This window comes from Exophiala viscosa (genome assembly GCF_022695815.1).
Source record: "Exophiala viscosa unplaced genomic scaffold EDD37scaffold_1, whole genome shotgun sequence".
NCBI lineage: Eukaryota > Fungi > Ascomycota > Eurotiomycetes > Chaetothyriales > Herpotrichiellaceae > Exophiala > Exophiala viscosa.
In genome coordinates this window covers 2,685,305-2,708,437 of record NW_026944353.1, presented here as the reverse complement: position 1 = coordinate 2,708,437, position 23,133 = coordinate 2,685,305, and the positions used below count along the sequence as shown (strand labels likewise).

General features: G+C 50.2%; 10 protein-coding genes across 10 annotated transcripts; 7 read left to right on the top strand and 3 right to left on the bottom strand.

Annotated features, from left to right (window-relative positions):
- Nucleotides 1-37: 37 nt before the first annotated feature.
- Nucleotides 38-2,121, top strand: EDD37DRAFT_655411 (armadillo-type protein; the record flags this gene model as incomplete). Its single annotated transcript, XM_062818760.1, has 2 exons — nucleotides 38-287; nucleotides 362-2,121. 2 exons carry the CDS (start codon nucleotides 38-40, stop codon nucleotides 2,119-2,121), a joined length of 2,010 nt encoding a protein of 669 aa, XP_062675308.1.
- Nucleotides 2,122-2,750: 629 nt separating this feature from the next.
- EDD37DRAFT_50511 (ethanolamine kinase) lies at nucleotides 2,751-4,575 on the top strand. Its single transcript, XM_062813534.1, has 2 exons — nucleotides 2,751-3,111; nucleotides 3,169-4,575. Exons 1-2 carry the CDS (start codon nucleotides 2,929-2,931, stop codon nucleotides 4,240-4,242), a joined length of 1,257 nt encoding a protein of 418 aa, XP_062675307.1. The 5' UTR covers nucleotides 2,751-2,928; the 3' UTR covers nucleotides 4,243-4,575.
- Nucleotides 4,576-5,005: 430 nt separating this feature from the next.
- On the top strand, nucleotides 5,006-6,982 carry EDD37DRAFT_645178 (uncharacterized protein; the record flags this gene model as incomplete). Its single annotated transcript, XM_062817610.1, has 4 exons — nucleotides 5,006-5,423; nucleotides 5,587-5,873; nucleotides 5,937-6,052; nucleotides 6,106-6,982. The coding sequence occupies 4 exons, from the start codon at nucleotides 5,006-5,008 to the stop codon at nucleotides 6,980-6,982; spliced, it is 1,698 nt and encodes a 565-aa protein (XP_062675306.1).
- Nucleotides 6,983-8,890: 1,908 nt separating this feature from the next.
- On the top strand, nucleotides 8,891-9,963 carry EDD37DRAFT_604308 (uncharacterized protein; the record flags this gene model as incomplete). The annotated part of the gene is made up of 2 exons (XM_062814724.1): nucleotides 8,891-9,048; nucleotides 9,162-9,963. The coding sequence occupies 2 exons, from the start codon at nucleotides 8,891-8,893 to the stop codon at nucleotides 9,961-9,963; spliced, it is 960 nt and encodes a 319-aa protein (XP_062675305.1).
- Nucleotides 9,964-10,246: 283 nt separating this feature from the next.
- Nucleotides 10,247-10,733, bottom strand: EDD37DRAFT_604307 (kinetochore Sim4 complex subunit FTA2-domain-containing protein; the record flags this gene model as incomplete). Its single annotated transcript, XM_062814723.1, has 2 exons — nucleotides 10,247-10,453; nucleotides 10,503-10,733. 2 exons carry the CDS (start codon nucleotides 10,731-10,733, stop codon nucleotides 10,247-10,249), a joined length of 438 nt encoding a protein of 145 aa, XP_062675304.1.
- A 2,428-nt stretch (nucleotides 10,734-13,161) lies between these two features.
- EDD37DRAFT_645174 (class II aldolase and Adducin N-terminal domain-containing protein) lies at nucleotides 13,162-14,112 on the bottom strand (the record flags this gene model as incomplete). The annotated part of the gene is made up of 1 exon (XM_062817609.1): nucleotides 13,162-14,112. One exon carries the CDS (start codon nucleotides 14,110-14,112, stop codon nucleotides 13,162-13,164), a length of 951 nt encoding a protein of 316 aa, XP_062675303.1.
- Nucleotides 14,113-14,808: 696 nt separating this feature from the next.
- Nucleotides 14,809-17,783, top strand: EDD37DRAFT_671219 (fungal-specific transcription factor domain-containing protein; the record flags this gene model as incomplete). The annotated part of the gene is made up of 4 exons (XM_062819398.1): nucleotides 14,809-15,532; nucleotides 15,586-15,724; nucleotides 15,779-16,575; nucleotides 16,622-17,783. Exons 1-4 carry the CDS (start codon nucleotides 15,276-15,278, stop codon nucleotides 17,781-17,783), a joined length of 2,355 nt encoding a protein of 784 aa, XP_062675302.1. The 5' UTR covers nucleotides 14,809-15,275.
- A 589-nt stretch (nucleotides 17,784-18,372) lies between these two features.
- Nucleotides 18,373-20,596, bottom strand: EDD37DRAFT_50109 (uncharacterized protein). The gene is made up of 5 exons (XM_062813481.1): nucleotides 20,330-20,596; nucleotides 19,487-20,264; nucleotides 19,191-19,435; nucleotides 18,561-19,134; nucleotides 18,373-18,433 (listed from the first exon to the last, which is right to left on the bottom strand). Exons 1-4 carry the CDS (start codon nucleotides 20,471-20,473, stop codon nucleotides 18,685-18,687), a joined length of 1,617 nt encoding a protein of 538 aa, XP_062675301.1. The 5' UTR covers nucleotides 20,474-20,596; the 3' UTR covers nucleotides 18,373-18,433; nucleotides 18,561-18,684.
- Nucleotides 20,597-21,385: 789 nt separating this feature from the next.
- On the top strand, nucleotides 21,386-22,299 carry EDD37DRAFT_616890 (ankyrin repeat-containing domain protein). The gene has a single exon (XM_062815697.1). It carries the CDS (start codon nucleotides 21,468-21,470, stop codon nucleotides 22,260-22,262), a length of 795 nt encoding a protein of 264 aa, XP_062675300.1. The 5' UTR covers nucleotides 21,386-21,467; the 3' UTR covers nucleotides 22,263-22,299.
- On the top strand, nucleotides 22,300-23,025 carry EDD37DRAFT_616889 (uncharacterized protein). Its single transcript, XM_062815695.1, has one exon. The coding sequence runs from the start codon at nucleotides 22,417-22,419 to the stop codon at nucleotides 22,639-22,641; it is 225 nt and encodes a 74-aa protein (XP_062675299.1). The 5' UTR covers nucleotides 22,300-22,416; the 3' UTR covers nucleotides 22,642-23,025.
- The last annotated feature ends 108 nt before the right edge of the window (nucleotides 23,026-23,133 follow it).

The window sequence follows — 23,133 nt, the reverse complement described above, 5'->3', positions numbered from 1 at the left end:
CTGCAAGAAATTCCATTGTGATATATCTTAATCTGCGATGTCCAAGATGGCAGGCACCAAACGACCGATCGACGCCGTAGATGGCAAAGCCTCAAAAAAGCCCAAGACGTATCAAGATGGAGGGAAAAAGAGCAAATCCGTTCCAAAGAAGGCGGCCGACGAAGAGGACTTTGTCCAGTTCGACGAAGAAGATGCTACAGCGGTGCCGGTGACCAAGCAAGAGAAGCCCAAGTTTCCGAAGGGCTCTGGAGAGTCTGGAGAGCCTGATGGAGACACATTTCTGAACGGTACGTGCTGCCTGCAGTTTACGCCTCATGGTGGATTTGCGGTGGACAATCTGGCTGACTCGGCTGCACTACAGGAAGCACATCTCGCGAAGCGCACGCCAAACAAAAGGCCCTCGCACAAGACCGGAAAGCGGCCAAACCGCACGCGGACTCGATCGCCCGCTCGAAGAAACTATGGGAACAGCTACGGCGCAAATCGCACGTCCCAAAGGCGCAGCGCGATGAACTCGTCAAAGAGTTGTTTGATATCATATCAGGCCGAGTCAAGGACTTCGTCTTCAAGCACGATTCTGTGCGTGTGATTCAGTGCGCACTGAAGTATGCTACGCCGGACCAGAGGAGGCAGATCACACAAGAATTGAAGGGTCAATACAGAGAATTGGCGGAGTCCAAATACGCGAAATTTCTGATTGCAAAGATGGTGGTTGGCAACGACGAGAGTCGGGATGCTGTTGTCGAGGAGTTTTGCGGGCATGTCAAGAGGCTCATTCGGCATCCTGAAGCGAGTTGGATTCTGGATGATATCTATCGGACTATCGCGACGAAGCAGCAGAAGGCTGTACTCTTGCGGGAGTGGTATGGGCCTGAGTTTGTGGTGTTCGCAAAGAACAAAGGCAAGGACGAGGGTGAGGTGACCGCAGACCTGGCGGAGATTTTGAAGCAGAATCCGGAAAAAAGAGGGCCAATCATGCAGCATTTGAAGGAGATGACGAACCAGCTGGTGCAGAAGAAGACCACTGGGTTTACGATACTGCATGACGCTTTGCTGCAGTACTTCTTAAATTGCAAGCCTGGAAGTCCTGAACTTACAGAGTTTCTGGACATGCTGCGCGACGACGAAGAGGGTGATTGTTTCAAGAATCTGGCCTTCACGAGGTCTGGATCACGACTTGTTTGTCTTGCGTTGGCATATGGCAGTTCCAAGGACCGGCGGACCATCTTGAAATTCTTCAAGACGCACATGAAGCTCTTGGCTTCAGATGTCTACGGGCACACCGTGCTACTGACCGCTTACGATGTGATTGACGATACAGTCATGACATCGAAAGGGATCTTCCCCGAACTGCTTGGCAAAGATCTCGAGAAAGAGGCGGCGCAGCAGGAGTTGATGGCTCAGGTCGAGCATTTGAATGCTCGCATTCCTTTGCTGTATCTCATGTCGCCGGAGGCTCCGAAGTGGTTGATCCCACCTGAGACTGATACTATAGCCGTTGTCAAGGAGATTCGGGAGGTTCGAAATACGACTTCGAAGAAAGATCCCGAGACACGGAGACTGGAGTTGCTGAAAGCCATATCGCAGCCGCTGTTGGATTTGATTGCTTCACAGGCACAATTCCTTGCTCAATCGACGCTGGGGTGCCAATTCATCGCCGAGACCTTGTTTGGCGCTGTTGGAGACAAAGAGCCTGCACTCAAAGCTCTTGTGGATCTGGCGACAAACCCTGCTGAGGCCGAAGAAGATGCTAAGGTCCTTGCAACGCCAGCGGTGGGCCGGATGTTGAAGTCCCTGGTTCAAGGCGGACGATTTGACAAGGCTACGAAGTCAGTCACTCGGGTGGACCCGTCATTGATGTTCCATGACATGCTGTATACGGAGCTCAAGGGCGAGGACGGGGCCGCGATCATTGAATGGGCTAATGGTCCCAATTCTTTTGTCATTGTCGCGATGCTGGAAGCCGATGATTTCAGCCACAACGAAGAACTGGTCGGCACCCTGAAACAGCACGCCTCTGCGCTGAAGTCTGACAACCCAGGAGCCAAGATCATTCTTGAAAAGATTGGGGGTGCATCGGAGGAGAAACAGGCTAAGAAAGGGAAGAAGTCGAAGAAATAAGTATAGAAGCGAGCCAAAGTCATCACATTTCTTACTCGAACGATTGTCGCTACATAAGTTCGGAGGATGGTCTCGTAGTCTAGTCCTCTTTCCAATCTTGCATACATGCCTCGGCAAGCCGTACATCCACCACAGGCAGATTTTCCAACATCTTCTGGCCACGGGCCGCATGACGCGCGTTATCTAGGATGATCTGTGCCCGGAATTGTAGGATTTTTGGTTCTGTCCCGTCGCGACATGCGGGCAGGTACGTGAAGAATAGTGGGTGGGCGGCAGTTGAATATGGTTGGTTACACGTCAAGAATAATAGAAGAATGCAGGAAGACCAAGATAGAGCGGATAAAGGATGCAAAGGATGCCATTCATCAGGTGAAGACGGGAGATCAATCAATGGGTGGTGCGGGTTGGTCCCTGGCACTTGCCCGCCAAAGAACAAGGAATAGCGGCCCATTCACCGTTACAGATGCAGCCGATGGCCACTAAGTAGAAGCCCAATGCATTGCCCCTCGCTCTCCAACAACTTCAGCCTGGGACTCCAACTGCGCACACTGTCACCGTCCACCGCAAAGCAAAACGCACAACACACACACACACACACACACACACACACACACACACACACACACACACATGTGAAGTGCCGAACCTGATTTCGATCGTCTCTCTCTTCCATACTTTGTTCGTGTCCTTTATCCGCTACCTTGCATTTCATCTTGGCCTTTCCAAAGCAAATGTTGACTTGAGACTACTACCATCTAGCTCTTGCTGTGCTCCCATCACTCAGTCGCCTGTCGGCTATGCTAGGTTATGGGTAACCATACTACTTCCACAAACGGACGGCCGTCGACACTCCAGTACATCGATCTTGCTTTCAACAACGACAACGCGGATGATTCAGCTTGCGCATTAGCCTACAAGATCCAGCCCAAATGGAGGGAGACTCCAGGCAAGACTGAGATCGTCAAATTCACCGATGGCATCACAAACACGGTAAGGACTTCTAGAGGCCTATCTAGGCACGTGCTCAGACTGATTTGTTGGATATAGCTGCTCAAAGTAGCCAAACACATTCCAGGTCATTCGCAGACTCAGATAGACCAGGATTCGATCCTTCTCCGTGCCTACGGTAACAACACTGACATCCTTATCGACCGAGATCGAGAGGCGCGATCACATGCTTTGTGTGCCGAACGTGGACTGGCTCCTCCTCTGCTGGCAAGATTCAAGAACGGGCTTCTATACAGATACATTATTGGTCAGGTTTGCACTCCTCAAGATCTCATCAAAGAGCCTGTCTGGCGAGCTGTCGCCAAAAGACTGGGTGAGTGGCATGCGCGATTACCGATTGACTCGGTATCTGAGTCCAAGGTCACCTCCAATGGAGTCAACGGGCATGACATGGATGGCACGACTGACGAGGGTGCGCAACGGGATTTTGACAATGCTTCGAAAATGCACATACCGAATATCTGGTCAGTAATACACAAATGGATCAATGCCTTGCCCAGCGATACGCCGAAACAAAAGGCCCGAAGAGATCTACTGCAGCATGAGTTAGATCGATCGTACAAGAACCTCCATAACGAACGAGGTCCTGGAAATCACGGACTCGTCTTTGGACATTGCGATCTTCTGAGTGCCAATGTTATCATGCTTCCCAACGATGATTGCTCGAATGGCTCCAGTGAGGACGAGGTCAAGGTATCCTTCATCGATTACGAGTACGCGACACCTTGTCCCGCAGCATTCGACATTGCCAACCATTTCGCCGAATGGGGTGGCTACGACTGTGATTATGACATGCTTCCAACCAAATCTACACGCCGTCAATTTCTCACGGATTATATCGACTCGTACAGAGCCCACAGCGACAAGCCCGTACATGATGACATGGTTGATGTTTTGTATGACGAAGTCGATAGATATCGTGGTATGCCCGGGTTCTACTGGGGTGTCTGGGCATTGATCCAAGCCACAATATCGCAGATTGATTTCGACTATGCCTCATATGCCGAGGTACGCCTAGGTGAATACTTTGCTTGGGGAGCAGAGGAGAATGGCAGCCGGGCCAAGCAAAACGCCGAGATGCCCCTACGCGAAAGGATATGGGCAGATCCTTAGATAAGTAGGAGTAAGAATCCTACGAGGCTGCTGGTGCCCCTTTGGAATTCAACTTCCGCGAACAGATACCTGCCTTTTTGATATCAACGTGGGCGGCTTGTCGAGCGTGCCGGGCCCGACGTGTCTATGCATATATTCATATTTAATATCTCAGCATACCTCAGCTTTCTATGACTTCTTCGATCAGGATCTTCCACTGCTTGCCAATGCAGTCAGAGGCGTTCTGCTTACTCATTTGTTGTGCCTTCACGTCATCGTTCTAACTTACTACGTCGTACACCAAATGCAAGTCAGACGGTGCCTGGCGCGAATGACTTACATGACACCTGACTAGTCCTCATCTGTTGGGTCTGATGAGGCCTTCCAAAACGTGCTTCGGGAGGGCTTCGGCGGGGTTCCATCGCTCCTACGCTGACATAACGGCAGGACCAAGCTTATCCTCATCCAGTCCTTATACCCGGATGCCAACCCCCAGCCTCACAGACCTGAAGTCGAAGCGAGGAAGGAGATATTGACATCACGGTCCTGGCAACATCGAAGGAAGATGGATGTCTGATTTACAACGCCTCAGGTATCCAGAATTCCGTTGATAGGACGACATTACTCAAGATTATCTTTCGCGTCTTGCTACCTTGCCAGAGAGAAGGGAAGCAACGATGACAAATTATGGACCACAGGACTCTCAAATGCAACATCCATGAGCAATGGGCACTGTGTCGCAGCTGCAACATTGATACGCTAGCAAATGTACAACCACCGAAACATGGCGCCCAATTCTCAAACGAATCTCTTCATCACCTATAGCAGTCCCAGCGAGTTCAGGAGCCAGAAGTACCGCAAGGCTGTTTCCTCTTTCGCGTCGAGAAGTTATCGCGCGACATCCAAGAAGATCAATGTCGACCGCAACAACTATCGGCCCTTTGTCCTTCGAACCGCCGGGTCCTCAACGCCGGCGTCATCATCAGGATCACCCTCGCCATCTCCATCACCAGCTGTCAATCGCAAGAGGACGACTTTGACGAAGAAGAGAGCGAATACTCCTACCCCGAGCTCGCCGGGTATGGAGACGACCAGGCAGGCTCAGCCATTGGACGAGCGTGCCTTGGGCATTCCCTCAGCGGATCCTTTTACGAGCTATCCTATCGACGACAAACCCTACATACCTTTTCTGATAAACTACTGTAAGTGATCCTTTTCTCTGATCAGTCATACTCGTGTTGGTGTGCTGTCCAAGCTGGGTCATTCGAACCGAGCCAGAACAGCCCTGGCTCGTACCTTTTGACTCAACCCATATACCCTCTGGTGCAAGCAAGTGCTGACAGCCGCATTTGTGGCTTTCTTCAGTCATCGAATCCTTGACGCCCCGGTTCAGCCCCGCCCTGGGCGTAGAAGCCAGTCGCTATCTCGTCTGGTTCAACATCGCCCTGCAGCACTCCGAACTGTTCCACGCTCTCATCGCTTTAAGTCAAGTCTACTACAACATCGACGTCAAAGGGTTCGGGAGTACACACTGGACTGCGCTATACCACCGAGGTGAATCGTTGAAGCAGCTCAGGTACAAAGTGGAATCTGGTAGATCTGCTGATGACGATGCTGCTATTCTGACTGCTTTGTGGCTCATGGATGTTGAGGTGAGAGCTGCAAAGCCTAAGCCCTGTGTCTACCGTGCGTCCGCAAGCTGATCACAATCACAGGCTTCGCATGGCGACCTCCAAGCATATTCGATGCACAAACGAGCAAAGGAGAGAATGGTGGCGACTCGAGGAGGAATCAGAGCCCTGGATCCCAGTCTTCAAGATGAATTGCTAAAGTTTGTCACTTTAGCACAACGGGGCCAGATCTGATGCTGACATTTTGTGACAGGAGCGAATTCTTCTTACCTCTACTGCTATATGGGACTTTTGTCTGCGAGGTTACCGACGACGGTAATGTCCTAGTCCGTTTCAAAGAGAATAACCCCGTTCAGAGCTCTCGAATTTTTGGGTTTCAGGGGCTGTTTTCCGTCCTTGCCAGCGAAGGTTTTATCACCACACAAGCAGTCGATATCCTGCAGCGCATCTTTCAAGAAATGTTTCGTGATACTCGCGTCGTGCAATACGATGATGCCGCGGGAATGAACTCGGCTGGGAAGCCTCCTGCGGTCGACCAAGCTTCCAACGAAATGAGCCGGGTCGTTCGCCTTGCGGACGAAGCGCCCTCAGTATCACCACAGCACCGCCTCTTTTTGGCGCTGTTGATCTATATCTTCAACCTCCACAATCAGCCACAGCCGCTACCTGCAGCGTCGTCGTTACTGCCAACCGCAACGATAGTCCGAAATCGGTACTTAGATATCTTGTCCAAAGTGGCATTGGAACTGTCATGCCCTAGCAGCCCAATAGACCCCGGATCCGCAACTGAACGGGCAGTGGCATTGTGGACCATGGTGGCGATCGGATCGGCGTCGACTTTGAGTCCCTGGCGGCCAGAAATCCCGTTCATGGGACATTTGATAGAGTTGATGGAGGACGATGAAGGAGAAGTGGTGGAAGAACGCGACAACAGACATGTGATAGCGTCGATGGACGAGAACATGTCAACACGCGCTCCCACAGTGTCGACCTCAAGCAGCATGCGTAAGGGTGGGACGAACCTGGAGAAGCTGACTGCTTGCCTGAGAGGTTATTACCTGTACGGCGCAGACAAAACGACATTGCGAAGTCTGCAAAAATGGAGAGGTACGGACTCTCAGCCTGGTTGATGAGTCTCTGCTTTGGTTTTGCGAAATGAGAGCTGTCCCGAGTACTCATACTATCCTTCAAGTTCAGCTTCCACCGTTTGAAGGTATGTGTGACGATCCCAATGATCCAACTCATGACGGTTGGCGTTCGTGGCAAGTTCGGGCTCCGTCAAGGGCTCTCTGAGCATATCGGTCGAAGGAACCAGAGGTGCATGTCCTTGCAATTCGGATTTCCCTTCGACCTTCTCATAAACTGCATCGTGCTGTGGACGATTGCGGTCTGCCTTGGATCCCTTACGGCGGTGTCTCCAGGCGTAAACTGCGAGCGCCACGAGAATGAGACCTGCAATGCCGCAACCTACGCCAATGCCTGCAGCTGCGCCTGTGGAAAGCGGACAGCATCTTGGAGTTCTAGCGTGGGTCCATACATCTTGACTTTTCCTATGTATGTGGTGTTCGCCTGGACTATGATTAAAAGTTATTTTCGGCCTGGAGCCGTAGCTATTATCGGAAGTTTTCTAGTGTTTAGATCTTAGAATTGCAGTACTGTACAGTCTTACGGCTCTTCTATTGTAACACCGGCGCTCCTGAAATGACCACGTGCGCTTGCTTCTCTTCCGCCTACCTCGTCGATACACCATTCAAGAAACGAAACAAAATCGGATGATGGATTGTCCTCAAACACATGCCAATGTTTCTTGACAAACGCCTTCAATTCGGCAAAGAACTCCTCAATGGGGTTAAAGTCAGGCGAGTAGGGAGGTAGGAAGACCAGCTTGACTCCTGCGCGTGCGCATGCCTCTTCAACCTCTTTCGTGCGATGGAACGATGCGTTATCCATGATTATTACAGATTTTTCTTGAGGAAAGGGGTTGCAGTGACAGAGTAATTGCTCGATAAAGTCTAGGAACATGGTAGCATCGGTATTGCCCTGAAAAACTCGCGTGATCACAATTCCGTCCTGACTGAAAGCGGGTAAAATCTGATATCGCTTTCCTCGGTGAAGCTGGGCAATCTTGGTAGGGGTTACGCCACGAGGCGACCATCCCTAGCGGCGGAAGCCGATTCTCTTCTCGTATCCGGATTCGTCGACGTAGACACGTTGATATGATGGATACTCGGACATTATATTCTGGTAGTAGTCACGAAGGTCAGCATTTCGACCTTTCGCGATACGTCGTATCGCTATCGCGGGCCAGCCTACAGAGGCTCGAGCTCTACTGATCGTCCAACGCGATGCAAGGGTCTCAAACTCATCCCACAGCCATACGGCCATGCCATCCAAGTCTTCATCGGGTTTGTCAAATAAATATTTACGCAGTTCCGAGACCATCACTGGAGTTAGACTCGAAGGTCGGCCGCTTGGATTGCGGGGTGCAGTAGTGGTGCCAAAACATTGTCGGTTCGCGCGGTGTCGTTTAACGCTACGACTAGTACAACTAACCACCTTGGCAATGTCTGAAGCCGTTAGTGATTCGCTGAGAATCATGTGCTCGCTTTGTTCGTGTTGTGACAGGGACAGATTTGGAGCCATGATCGACATGGGCCGTTCCGAGGGAAGGAAGCCTAAAAGAGCAGTACAAGAAAGAGAGTCGTCAGTTGATGTGGACGCTCACACTGTAGGTCTGCACTTCGGCCCGAGTACAGCGTTGACACCTCTCTACAAAAGGACACCTGTCCTCTCGGGAGTTCTCGAATCTTCCATGCTGCAAAACACCCAGCAGATTGTGCTACTTTTACGGTGAACCGTAGAGCCACTACCTGGCAAGGTTTTGGACAACACATCAGGCGCTAGTACTAGCCCTCTTAAGGATGGGACCGTTCGTTGATTCTGGCATCACAGCATGACCTACACTGCACAAATGACTTCTGCCATCGAATGTTTTACAGTACCTGTAACCCAACATTAGAAAAGAATCGACTACCAGAATGGTTCACACTACTCTCTTGGAGTATCTCATGCAACCTAATCCTACACTGGACTGTACAAAGTCTTCCGTGGGAGCAAACACATATAATGTTAATTGGGACCCTGTCACTGGACTGGAAGAATGGCGTGACTTCAACTATGATATGTTGATGCAAGTGTACGTACATGTTCTACGGCAAAAGGTTCCGCCAATGCCGGAAATCGGTCCTCCACTGACCACATTGGAGAAAAAACTCTACCTGAAGCCACGTTCGATACAGTCTTGGAAAGGTCAATTATGCCACAGGTCTCTGCTGCCTTGAGGGTTGATTGGCCACTCTATTACTCCAATAACAACCCAAATGACATCGCTGAAATTAGCAAAGGGGCCAAAGCAAGGAGAGGAACAGCAGAAGAGGACGACCGGTTCTATGCGGATTGGGCAGGTATCAGGCAGAATCAAGAAACAGTTTTCGGCTATAAGAACCTCTGCCCTGGAGACTCGAAACTCGCGACAAAATGGAGTACTTCCAAGGAAGGCCAGAGTAAATCAGACTTTACTACGCCCCTCAGTCAGGTCCAGACTTACTGTGGGCGCCAGTGGGGGGTTCGTCACGGATATATTATCACTCCAGAAGAACTTGTCGTAGTTAGGGTTTCAAGAGAATTAATCGGGCCTGGTTTAGCAGCATCGAGACCTGTACGAACTTCGACGCAGCGTCCAAGAGAACAACCAACTCATGCACGCACATTTTCTGTCGAGACCGTGAGCTCGGGGTTCCAAGCAATGTCTCTGGACACGGGATCAAATTTCAGCGACGATGCCAATCCCAATATCGAGTATGGACCACTCCAATTCAAAAGCATCCCATGGAACGCCCAGGGTCTAGACATAATGACAGTAAGATTGGGACTGTGGTTGCTGCTTATGCAAACTAAGAGAGATCTCTCGGTCCAGAACTACCATTCACCCAATATTTCGAGTGGTTATGACATAGTAGAGCGACCATCTGGTGAAGCCCTTATGGCGGGGTCGGCGGGTTCTGGCCCCGATAATTCGAAACATAAAGGCAAACGCCCAGCGAGAAAGTGATCGGGATACTGAGGGGTGCAGATATACGCGTCTTTAAACCAATTAAAGACACCAAGGATAGTCTTCTTGTAGAAAAAGTCAAATGAGAAGTCTGTCCATCTCGGACACGGCTTCGTTAAAGTGCTCGAAAGATCGACAATCTTTGACGCTTTGTAGTTCTCGATTTGAATGTCCTGGGGGAGGATTCGTGCTTTCTTTGGGATACCGAAATTCGCGAAGATTGTCTGAATGTGACATGGAAGTGTTGGAGATGGTATGTATTCTTTAACCACAGCCTATCGACTCAGATCATTAGTGTCAACAACATTTTCAAGCATCCAAATTGAGTATCGGACAGTGTCATCCATCCGTAGCACCGCGCAGCCCAAGTTCCATTTTCGTTGAGTGAGTGCAGTCGAGCAAAAGCTCTGCTTTCACACGCAAGTGGTGAGATAAGGAGGGCACTATCATAGTCATAAAAGACAGGACCGGGTTGCTTCCAATGCCTGAACTGAATCTTAGGTCAGCTAAGTGAAAGTATGTCGCATAATCATACTTACAATTTTCAAAACATATTCAGCTCCTTTGATGGCTATCAGGACCACCACGCCGTGTATCCCGCTACCGATCAATTGAGGTTGTTGAATATTTTCTCCATCATAGATAAAGCGCCGTAGCCTCGGCTCATCATCTTCCACTGGCTGAGTGGAATCGCACATCGGCTCTTCTGAGAGGTAAATGCCAATGATGTTTTCTCCCATCAACTCAGCATCTCTAAGTTGCGCACCCATGATCTATCCAGGCATCGTTATTGTGTGTAGCCCTCTAGCCCTGATTTTTCTTGTTCGCAAAGTTTCATCAAAGAGAGTAGACGTTCTGTAAGATGAGGCTCTCGAAGGCGGTCGATCCAAAATCTTTCAAAGGAAAAAGCGAAATGTTACGTTGTGGTCGAGGCAACAACGCAAGTCCTTCGAAGATAGTGAACAACGCGGCCGGTTGCGCAGCGCAGATATAATGTTGTGAACGATAGGAAGGTTTCGCGATCACGTGAGCCGCATTGACAGCCATATCAAAGGACGCAGCGGAGCTTACTAAGTCTGAGTCACGTGTCAAATGCTCAACAATCGACGGCGATGCTTGCAGCACAATTGACAGTAGTAATTTATCTTTTCTCTGGGGATTTTCAATTCCAGTATATATGGTGGATAAACAAATCGTCAAGAGAGAATGAAAATGCGCTGTACTGTACTGTACTCCGTGAGCGTGTTGAATTTGCTTCCATCAAACATGAAATGTGTCTTGATTTAGGATGTCACGGGCGCAGTCGTCCAGTCAGGAACCAGGAGGTAGGTAAAACCGAGAGGTAAAGCTATGATATAGGAGGAAGGCGTGCCCGCTGTAGAACTTCTCCTCAAAATCCACCATATGTTCTAGCGCACGGCGCTGATATACATGCCTTATACTATTCTTGATGATCTGCGCCATTTGCAAAGGTGTATCCACGTATTCATGTCCCACGCCTAACTCGCCTTTATAGCGGACGACAAACAGGTCGCCTCTCCAGAATAACTTATCTTGAGGAGGATCGAACCCGATGTATTTTGCGGAGGACTTATTGATTGGCAGGGAGGGGAGGATCGTATAGTAAAAGACGTATGTCCCATGGAGTGTGCTGTCATTTTCACTGACGAACCCCTGGAAATTGTGCGTTCGAGTCTATAGTGTTTGAACTATTTCCTATTGGCTCACGGAAGAACTCGCTAGGCTCTGAGTGCTCAAGGCTGTGATACCTAGCCTTTACAGAGTGTACGGACTTTGCGACGTGGAGTGCATGATCGAGTATCTGATTGCCCTCGGGGAGAAATGAGTGCACTGTGCTGTGGTGTTTAGATACTTGGCAAATCTCACAGTGTCGACTGGATTTGGGGCAGTGTAACGATGCTTGAGTTACGTAACAGTAGTCCTCCAGGTTAGCTGACGACAACGTCGGGAGCTCTGAAGCGACCCGAGGGGAAACAAATCCTTTGGCATCCGGCAGATTCTACAGTTCTCAACTGGAGCAGACTAACTCGCCGTTGGTTCTTGTTTCTTAGTATCACTCAACAGCTCCCTGCATCAGCTACAGCAACCATTCGAAACGTTACTGCGCCGACTTTTTCCTCCACCAATGAGGCGCCGACGTCTCCCGATCGACCAGTCCCTCGCTTGGGCTGACCGGCCCTCCTCGACGCCGTTGGGGGTTTTGGACGGGTAGGTTCGATGCACTAGTAGGCCGCACGGGTTTGCTCGACGCAGCACATGATGAGTGAAGGGCTAGCAGTGCTAGACTTCGAGAGGCGCTTAGTCCCTTCGTCAAACACCAAGGAGTGGCTCAAACTTTGACGAGTTTTCAGAGTGTGTATTCAGAAGGGCCGTCACCTGAAGTTAGATTTCGTATATTTGTTGAGCAAGTTAGAACCGACATTTTACGGTAGGTTACTACGTAGTAGAACTATATAGAAAATACTATATATATGCAAATACCAAAGACGTAGCAATCTCGTCATATGCTCAACACAAAGGTCTCTCGGTTCTGTTGTGCGGAAGTGCAGCCGAGAAAGTAAGCGACCATAGTCCGCGAATGTTCAGGGACAGTGACTGATAACTAATAGTGAAATGAGAAATTTACCATTGACCGGAGGACGCCTCTAGATTACGTCTTCTTCGACGACCTGATTCAAACATCTATCTTCTTCTCGGCTAAATTCTGCCCACCCAGTCTAGGGCCACAGTACATTGTCCTCAAAGATGTCCAACCATCGCTCAGATACTCTGCGGCTTGAATGGATCCTATCAAGTACCCGTTTCCACAACATATCTCATGATTCGAGAAGCCCTGGACTGCTGGCCAACATCCCACAATACGACAGCTAGTGCATGATTCGACACCGGTCGAGACGAATAATGCTCCGTCAGGGTCTGCTCGAATCCATCGTACCACCACCAGCAGCTGGACTCCCCTTTGACTTATCCATTCTCTCTTGTGCGATTTTGATAATGTATGTACCATAGTGTAACAGTGAAGCAAGATATCGGATACCGCCTATAACAGTTTCCTCCCCTGCATACCACACTTGAACTGCTGCCAGTTTCCGGTCGATGTCGGTGGCGAAATACGAACTCTCATGATACCGAGGTACCAAGCTTGGTGACGAAGGACGAAGGACGAGCCGACATATTTCAATTTGGGTTCGCACTCACTCTCACTTTTAAGTCATTCCGGTAGCGTCCAGACCTTTCTGCTTCAATCACCCACGACAACCAGTGCTTTGGATCGCAATGGTTTATCGTTCTCTCACAATCTCTGGCCTCCCTTTCTGAGAGGTAAACGACCTCCAGATCCGTCGAACTCCGCTGGTTCATGGCACTGGTCTGGATGTCTGCGTCTCGACGGATATGGATGGCCCTCCACACGGCATCCTGGATACTCTCCGCCCATGTGGTATAGCCATGACCACGCATAAAGACAACTTTTTGCTCAGGGAGGTCGGGCAGTCCGTCCGGCAGACCATCCGGCAGCCCATTCGACTGAACATTCGACTGCCCGTTGTGCATGTGCATATCCACTTCATCAGAGTTACGGAACAGCTTGGCCATCGCCTCTCCAAGGAATTCGTTATTGACCAACAGATTCCGAGGGTAAGACGGCGGTAAACTGTCATAATATCTGGCAATGTCGAAGATTGGTGGAGAAGACCCCAAAAACCCGGCCAGCAGATAGCTGGGTTGCAGCATGCTACTCCAGTTGTTACACAGGCCGTAGACAATCGCGCTCAAGCAGTGTGAATGAATGACGCTTTGCACGCCCGGGTACATATTATAAACCGAGCTGTGGGCGTAATGTTCGGACGATGGGGGTATCTCTTCTATCTTGTCGCATCCATTATACGGCTCAGCCACTGGAGAGCCATCGGCGACATGCCACTGAGTAAGGTCGCTCTTCGAGGCGACGAGGATAGCTGGATTACTGCTGATGAAGAACGTGGAAGGATCCCTTGGATTGCGGACGGAAATTTGACCATGTTCATCCAACACGTGATGGCTGTGAAGGATATGATATGCTGTTATAAGGTCCGACAGGAGTCGCTCAAGACTGACGTCCGTCTCGGCAGAACCTGAACGGTGGTCCATTACGGCGTATAGAGGACAAATCAAGAGACGTTTCGCGGGTGGTGAGGTGGCAGGTTTTGGCGTAGACAGTGAAGATGGTGCTCTACGGTCGCAATATCTCGCTAGGGGAGGGTCAATTTTCAATCAAGTAAAATCTCCAATATATGTGGGCTCACAGGACTTTTTATCGAGGCTCAGTACCAGTAGTGTCGGCGGTGGTGTTAGGATGGTCTCCAAGTTAGTAGTGCATACATAGCAACGGCCGGAGGCCTTTTCCATGACTTTGAAATGGTGTCACCGGGACCTTTTTCCGAAGCTTGGACATTGGTGGCTGATGCCAAGCATGATTGTCCTGTATGCGCGCTATTTTTGCCACCTTAGGAATTGCATTTGACAATACGGAACAGTAATGGCAACTGTGGTCAATCAGGAGCCCCGAGGTGAGGAAGTGGAAATTGCAACATAGGTCAGCCGGCTTCCATCAACCTGCTTCTAGACTGGTGTGGACAATCGGTAGGTGAAGCTGACACCGCAGCCGGCAGTCCAGCAACCTTGACATTATTGATGGACCAACAGTGGCCCGTGATGATTGGATTGGATGGGGAGTCCATTTCCCATCCAATCATGGGCGCCAACACTCACCACCCCGTTTAGCCATCTGCCGATTGTGCCTCGATCTGCCAACAGGGCGGAAAATACTCCCGGCTCCCTGTCAAATGTTTGCAATTGAGGGTGAAACCCCCTTGAAAAGCGGGCTGCTATGAGGGTTGAGCATGGAAGTCTGTCTTATCAATTACGCTGGCTTCCTCGAGATCAATCGAGTGAGATCCTTGCTCGGGCGACCGAGAAGATTTCCAGCGTCGCGGCCGGGGTGCTTCTCCCTAATGCCTCCTTCTTTAACATTGCCCACAGTTTCCCAACTTTTCGCTCTGCGCCTCCAGTTCCAGACTACTTGACTATTCAATCAGGTTGCCCTACAGTCCAGGGAGTACTTTTCACGTGCCACCATCACGTTAGGGCTTCAAACTCTTACTTTTCCCGGCTCGATTTTCCACCTTCACATATTGCCCATGTGTGCAAATCAATCGTCCTTGCACTGGGTGGAGTAGTCTCGACTGTTCAAATATCCGGCGCGCTGTCATCATCAGGAGTGGTCAAGCTCCTCGAGGGGTCGAGTCCTCAGGATGTCGACGCCGCTAGGTGGATCAGGCTTCTGCCGGCCGATCATATCCGAAGGGGAACCACAGGACGAAGGTCGGCATCCACCAGGTCATCCTGTCCGATCCAGTAGGTCCCTCGCAGTCATGTCGCGGATAGTACATGCTTGCGACCGGTGTCGCGTGATGCGGACGAAATGCTCTGGCGGCGATAGATGTACGAAATGTGTCAAGGACCACGCGACATGTATATATGGGGATCGCAAGCGAGAACGCAACAAAAAGTATGAGACCTACCGAATTGACCAGCGAAAACCGGTTGCTCACCTGCCCGCAGAGAACTCGTGAAAAGCTTGGATCGTATAAACGAGTTAGAAGGGGAAGTTCATGTCTTACTTAGTGCGCTACGGTCTGTGGCAGTGAGTGACGATTTCGACTCCTCCAAACACCGGGATACAGTTGATTTGCTGTCAAGGGTACTAACAACTTATCATTTGCAATGCCACGAGAGTACTGACACATTTCCATAGTATTCCGCCGAGCCGACAGAGAGTGGCTGGGCACCAAGTAATCAGTCGTCGACTGCGGCGAGCAGCAGCAAGCAGCGACAAGAGACCTTCAGCCCTATTGAGCTTGCCGAGTCACGCGGCGGACAGGGCGAAAACGACGTATCGTCAGCTGTCGGATCACCAGGTAGACAAGGTGAATTGGCCTCTGTGGTCGACTTGGATAGTGGCGCTGGGGTTTCTGGCTTCGTTGGAGCCATGTCAGAACTGTTCTGGATTCGACGTGTCTTCGAAACGCTTCATAAGAAGGACCCCTCGCTAGGCAGGGGAGAGCTTACATTTCTGGTCGGCGAGACGGACCTTGCTCCGACCACGACACCGGATTTAAGCTTCTTCATGGATGAGTCTGATCTCTTGGCCGTTGACGAAGATTTTGTCGACCCCTACGAGTGGCCTCCTGCAGGGACGACGGTCTTACTATCGGAAGCCTATTTTCACGCCACGCAGGGTATCTTTCCGTTCGTTCTACGTCAGCCTTTCTTAGAAACCATGTCCTCCTACCGAGCGCAAAACTCTGCACAAAGTCAAAGTCAACGGTGCTGGCTGGCAATGGCAAACCTTGTGTGGGCTATCGGGTCGAAGTGGCTTCAGATCACGAAGCTCGATCGTCCGAATGCCCAAGCATCTCACCTTCTATATTACGCCCGAGCCCGCGCACTCGGCCTCGACCATCGAGTTGTGTCTGATCATCCAGACATTGACCGCGTACAAGGAATCGGTCTTCTCGCCTTTTATCTTCTTATCAATGGGTCTATCACTCGGTAAGTAGAATTCGCTGTTGGGATACTTATTTAACCTATAGAGTAGAGCATGGAATACGTTAGGCTCTGCTACACGCCACGCGACGGCCCTGGGTCTGCACCTGACAGTTACAGACACTGGACTCGACGATACAGATAGGGAAAGACGGGCACGGACATGGTATTCATTGTACAGCTTGGAGATACTGATTGCCGAAATGACAGGGCGACCGAAGTCCATATCCTTGTCGGACGTGACGATATCTATCCAGGTATTGCAGGGACCGCTGACCGAAGAGACAAAATGGTCTCAGCAAAATGACGGCCATATATCTCCTATCGAGTCAAGAAGAATATGGCTCGACTTTTTGAGAGCGGGCCGCGAGCTCCCCATGGCTGCTAAATGGGACAAGACGCCGGGGATGAGCTCCCTGTCTCTCGGGCGCGGCCTGTCACCTCTATATTTTCCCCACCGGCTCTATTTCTGTCATCTGAGTGATAGGATAGCTACGCAATTATACAGCGGAACGTCCAACGACTCTTGGTCCCAAATCCAACGCAAGATCAGCGAGCTTCAGACTGACTTGAGCTACCTGAATGAGACGTTACCGGACGAGTTGAGACTACAGAGTACTGATACTGAGGACACCGATCCCCGGGCACGGATAGAGTTGGCCATGTACTATTACAGTCTACAGATGATTCTCCATCGACCGTGTTTATGTGAGATCGTCATCGACAATCAATCGGAAGAGTCGCAAGAATTCAACCAGAATTCGGCGCGGAGATGCGTAAGCGCCGCGATGTCTTTACTGGATATTATACCGGACAATCCCACTGCACACGAGGTCTACCAGTATCTGCCCTGGTGGACACTATTCCATTACGTGGCACAAGCGACGGCCGTCTTGATGCTGGAAATGGCGCTCGACTGCCAGCACTTTCAGGATGGGGCCAGTGAACTAATGAAATACCTGCGCAAGTCCATGTCATATATATGGTGCATGACCAGTGATTCGCTCACAGCGTACCGAGCATGGAGGGTGTTCAGACCGCTGTTGTCGGCTATTCGAATCAAGAATGATCCCTATGGCACCGTGGATATACCGGAAGAAGCGCCCCGGCCGAAAGGGTGGACAGAGAGTAACGAGGCTTCGATACGGCGGACGTTTTTAGCTTCCCGTACACGCGGTGGAGGGGATGTACAGGCACAGCGCAATCGAGCGTAAGAACAGACTGAGCATCGGCAGCCAGCCGCACCAGATACAATTGAGGTGCTTATAGTGCCGTCCCAATATCCACGGATCAAGAACATGCATCTCAGTGAAAGACAGAGCTGGAGACGAAAATTTGAAGAAGAGCCTATGCATCAACGAAAGGACACCTCCAGCCCTCCCCATAAGCGCCAAGGTGATTCTGTCGAGCTGCTACGGTCCGTCGGAGACAGGATTGTGACTTTCCAAGTCCACAGACAAGCAGGAGGAACCTTTTCAGCCCAGTCAGGCCGACCATAGCAGCTAGCGTGGCGAAATCGAGCTAAAAGTGCTAGGTGTGGTGTACCTTCCACCAAGAGAATCATCTTTATACGCTTGGCACATTTTAATAGGATACAAGTCATACGCTGGAAGCTCGTCCCCGATGGATGATACTACACGGCTGTGCCCGATAGCATACAGGCATGAATTGTCTAGTGTTAGTCTCGCAACCATTAATAAACAGACCTTATACAATCTTCAGCTTCGTACAGCACTAGGTAAGAACAGAAGAAATTGAATGGTGGCCCCCCTGACATCCCATCTAAGTGAAGGTTAGGGTAGCGTCGTGAGCGCTGTAATGATTTGGGGCGAATCTTCTCAAGGACGTCGATTTCCTCTGAGATCTAAGATAAGAATCAGGACTAATTTTGAAGTGTGATTGTCATCAGTCATGTTGACAGTGTGTAAATTGAAGATTTGAACAGGCTGAGGTAGAATAACAAGGCCGATTTAGTAGTCCTCAGATCATACCTCGTCTCGAAAGCCAGTTTCGGCGATCTAGTACATCTCTCCCTACAACACAATGATCTGATCGGCTAGAAAGGAAGCCATTGCCGCCGCCGTCAACGGAGAGCCCAAGTTGTCAGCTGCCAGCTCATTTCGAACCTGGATCCATACGATGAAATCGGATCGAATGTAGCATCTCGGGGAAAATGGTAAGAATGCTCTCTCCGACGCTCCAATTCTGGTAATTGACAACATGTCTAATGAAGTCTTTGGAGAGTTGACGTCTTTGGGAAGAGCTGTTCCGCACGACTGCCTCATCCATGCCACGATCCCAGTTCACGCTGAGGCCTGCAGAGGTTATTACCGTCACCCAGTCCCCTGCCTTCTTGATCAGATTTTCGCGTAGAGGCGGTAGTGGCATGAAATCCAACGCGATATCATGCGGCACCGAATACTGAACGGCCCGTGGCTTAAGCATATCTGGTATGGCCACATAATATTCCTGGGTGGAACAGAGCTGCCAGCGCATGATTGCGGTATATGCCAGTATGTGTGCAAGCCTGACGTAGAAATCCCAATCGTTGAAGCTGCGCCATACCTACTATCGAGTTGGTCTTGAACCAATAACAACCAGTACGAAGGGAAAAGTCTTACTTCACTCGCCCAGTTGCAGACGCTGGATATATCGGTCACCATGCGATCTCGGAAAAACAATTCCACATCGATCACGACGTCGCCGAGGATATCTATGGGTGAAGCACCATGAGCAAGTAGGCCTGATGCACTATTTCTGTACTTGGTGATGACGTTACTGAGCGGTGTTTCCTCCTGAGTAATCAAAGTTGGTATCGAGTACGGACTGCAATGGTTGTGACCCCATGATCCTGGTATGCGTTCGTCTATGTTGACGTCAAACGTTGCTGGAAGTCCGCCTAAGACCACGGACTGACCTCGGGACTCTTCAACAGGAGATACAGCCATAACCTCTTCGCTCCCACTCACAAATGATACGTCCATGTTTTGTGAGGAAGAGTGCCTGTCGTACCGAGTCTCGTTGCTAGGGAAATTGCTTGGCGACAACACCGAGATCGTTGAGCTAGGACTTGAACAGTCGCCCGTTGTATAGGGATCTTTTGATGTAAGTCGGCTGTGTCGGTGATGATGTTCTGATATCGTTGTGTATTCTTCCTGCGTATGCTCAAAATCTTGTAAAGGACTCTTGGGCTCTGTTTCACGTAAGGATGCTCGAGTACACGTCGAGCAGCAGCGGTGTTTTCTTATTTGACTCAATTCCTCTTCGAGTTGCTGCCGATGTTGCCCCTGCTCTTCTCGTGGCAAAATTGTCCTCTCTATTTGCGGCTTTCTGGAGCTGAATCTGACGCTTGCTGCTGGTGGATCTTCCAGACTCGTATCGGACTCGACTAGGCCACGCGCCGATTCCGGCAGCAGGCACGGCTGCATTTTCTGCAATGAAGTGGTAATACCCATGAAATCGTCCAGTATATCCTCACACCCTCTCCTCATCCGTAGAATGTCGACGGCGCCATCAACTTGTTCACGCGAGCCATGACTAAGGACCTGGACCAGCATTGCGAGTAAACGACGCTCAACGATCGAGTCTTCTCGGGCTCCACGATACGAAAGCCTGCGACCGTCGAGGGAAGGTTTGAAGATACACCGAGTACCAAGCGAACGACATGACTGACAGGGTGCGGGCAGACCAGTGCACTTTATTGAGCACGAGTTAGTTCAATCTTTGGCACAATTTATGCAGGTGGAAGATTGTTACAGACCTTCGTTCTGCGCCTCTGGCATGATTCACATGCATTCCCGACATTCTTACGTTTGTCATGACCAGAATGTTGCGGAGAAAACCGACGGTCGATGGAGTCGTGGGTGCGTTTTGGCAGTAACAATCGCATCGCTGTGTGCTCCATAGAGCCCTGCCAATCTCGCGAGGACAAACAGAAGAAGTTTCCGGGTTTAGATACGGGTTTTCTATCCAGGTTGAAAGTGATGAGTATAAGTTAGTTATTCTTCTAGGCAAGGTAACACGATCATCCAAACATATAGGGGACCGAATCGCTTGTCCTTCCCTCCATATCATGCCTTTCCTCGGTACCTAACCAACACTCCGGCGCGACGCTCCGAAGCTCGCGATTGGCCACAGCAGGCAAAGAATCACTGCGATTCGCTGTCCACCGTGAGTCTTGGCAGGTATGACGTGTCGCCTGCACGTCGGATTTTACTTGCACATCCGCTGCTAGAACTGGGCATGATGTGCCGTACTGCGATACTGTCAGAGCGATGCAAGTGGTTCAAAACTTGTCGCGGACGTTTTTGAGGAGGTGGCCGGAATTATGCACGAGGTGACGGTAACCTGGACGCCACACATCTTGCTTAGTGGCCCACGACATTCCCTCCGATCACGCTTGACTGGAAATTGTGTTTCATTGAACGTGAATGGACTCGAAAAGCAGATCTGGGCCGGAACAAAATTCCGAGGCTCGACCCTTGAGATTGAATTGCGGCAGAAGGTAAGCTATGAGATGAACGCAGGCCACATCTTTTCGTTCCTGGCTGTAGACTTATAGATCTTGTCATTTTGCCAGGATAAGCTGATCAATCATAGCGAGGCCTTCGTAAGATAAGTACGATACCGTGAAAAGCACTAGTGAAACGCCGGGTGTTTGTTCCGTTGCTCATTTGGTTTGGAAGAAGGGATTTTCTGTACCACGTCCACTTGAGATGCATTGTTGAAGGATGTACATGGCTCGAACAGCACGAGATCTTCCTACGTTATGCCCCCACCTCCTAAATCATATGGATCCTGAGGACATTCTTATATACTCCACTTGTCATTGTTACCGAGCGCAAACAAATTGACCAACTCGACCGTTTTTGAAGATATCTGTGGCTCAATTGCGCTTGATGCCTTTGACGAGCGAGCTTATGGTCGAATGCGACGAGAATCATCTCCAAGACCAAAGAATGAATGTGGCTCATCAAAAACATAACCAAAGCAAGCACGCATCAAGACTTCATGGAAATAGTCTGGACTCGGTCGACGCAAAAGCCTTGTGTATTGCTAGCAGAGAAGACTGGGACTTGCCAGCGGCCAATTCGACACTACTCACTAGCTATGGTTTCAAGCTCTCGACTGATCTGCATTTGCATCACTGCAGCCGATCGTGGGCATCCTATAGCTTGGAGTCTAATGAAGATCGAGAGTCTACTCATGAAAAGAAAGCCATCTTATGGGCAGCCGCCAAAGGCGAATCCCAAACGATGGCATTCTTGCTTGCTCAGACCCCTTCCGACTTGTCATTTAGGAACTGCTATGGTCAGACCGCTCTATCCCTTGCAGCCGAACACGGGCGTCGGGATACCATGCAGCTTATACTGGCACGGGCCAATGTGAACGTCAACGACTGGGATATTGATGGTCAAACTCCGCTGGCGTGGGCCGCTTTCCATGGACATTTCGACCTAGTTGAGATGCTATTGGACCGAGACGACCTTAACGCCAATACCAAAGATGTTGATGGCAATACGCCGCTCGCTTGGGCTGCCGCGAATGGTCATTATGCTATAGCTGAACAATTGCTGGAGCGATTCGACGTTGAGATTTGCCCTGTTAATTTTTGGGGAGAGACGCCGCAAGATCTGGCCAATGGAAATGGCCACAACAGAATAGTGAGGCTGCTTAGAATGTGGAGCAGTTAGGAGAGGCATGATGGTCTTTCAAAGCTGAAAATTTTCCCAAAATCCTGATGCTTCGGTATGTTCTGTTCTCGAGGCACGTTTCACACACCTCGAACTGCGCCAAGCAGCATAGCATAATGACCATTCGCACGAGGGATGTGAGCACGTGTCATTAATGGGGTTCAATGCGCCTAGGCTTCGTGTTATCCAAGTGCACTTGTTGATATGGTGTCCCGTGACACATAGTCCGGCGCTAATCAGCGAGCGGCACGACCAGGATCGAAACCACATGAAGACGCCCATCATTATACGACCTTCCAGCAAACATGCCGGGTGGTTACAGCGATTCAGCCGCAGGTGTTTCTTGGCTCTCCTTTATGTGTGGAGTGTAAGACGATGACCCAGCGAAAGAGGCATGAACAAAATGATCTGACTACAATCGGCGGTAAGCGTCTCGTGTGAACGATAATACTGACTAACATATGGCGGCAGCAGGCACGGTTGCAGTTTATGCAATGAAATCGTTGTACTCTTGAATTCGCCCAACATATCCATAACAAATCAACCTGGCTGTCAAGCTGCTTCAGAGCAAAACTCCTGAGCTCCACCGTTCATGCGAGCTATAACGCAGGTGCATTACGAGTATCAACGACGCCCAATGACCGAGTCTTCTCGAGCTCGATGATAGAATATCCTGCGCCCGTTGGGGAAGGTCTGAAGATACACCGAGTACTAAGTGAATGGCAGGACTGACAGGGTGCAGGCAGACCAGTGCACTTTGTTGAGCACGACTTAGTTCCATCTCCGCCACAATGTATGCTGGTCGATTTATTACACACCTCGGTTCTGCGCCTCTGGAAGGATTCACACGCATTCCTAGCGTGCTTACGCT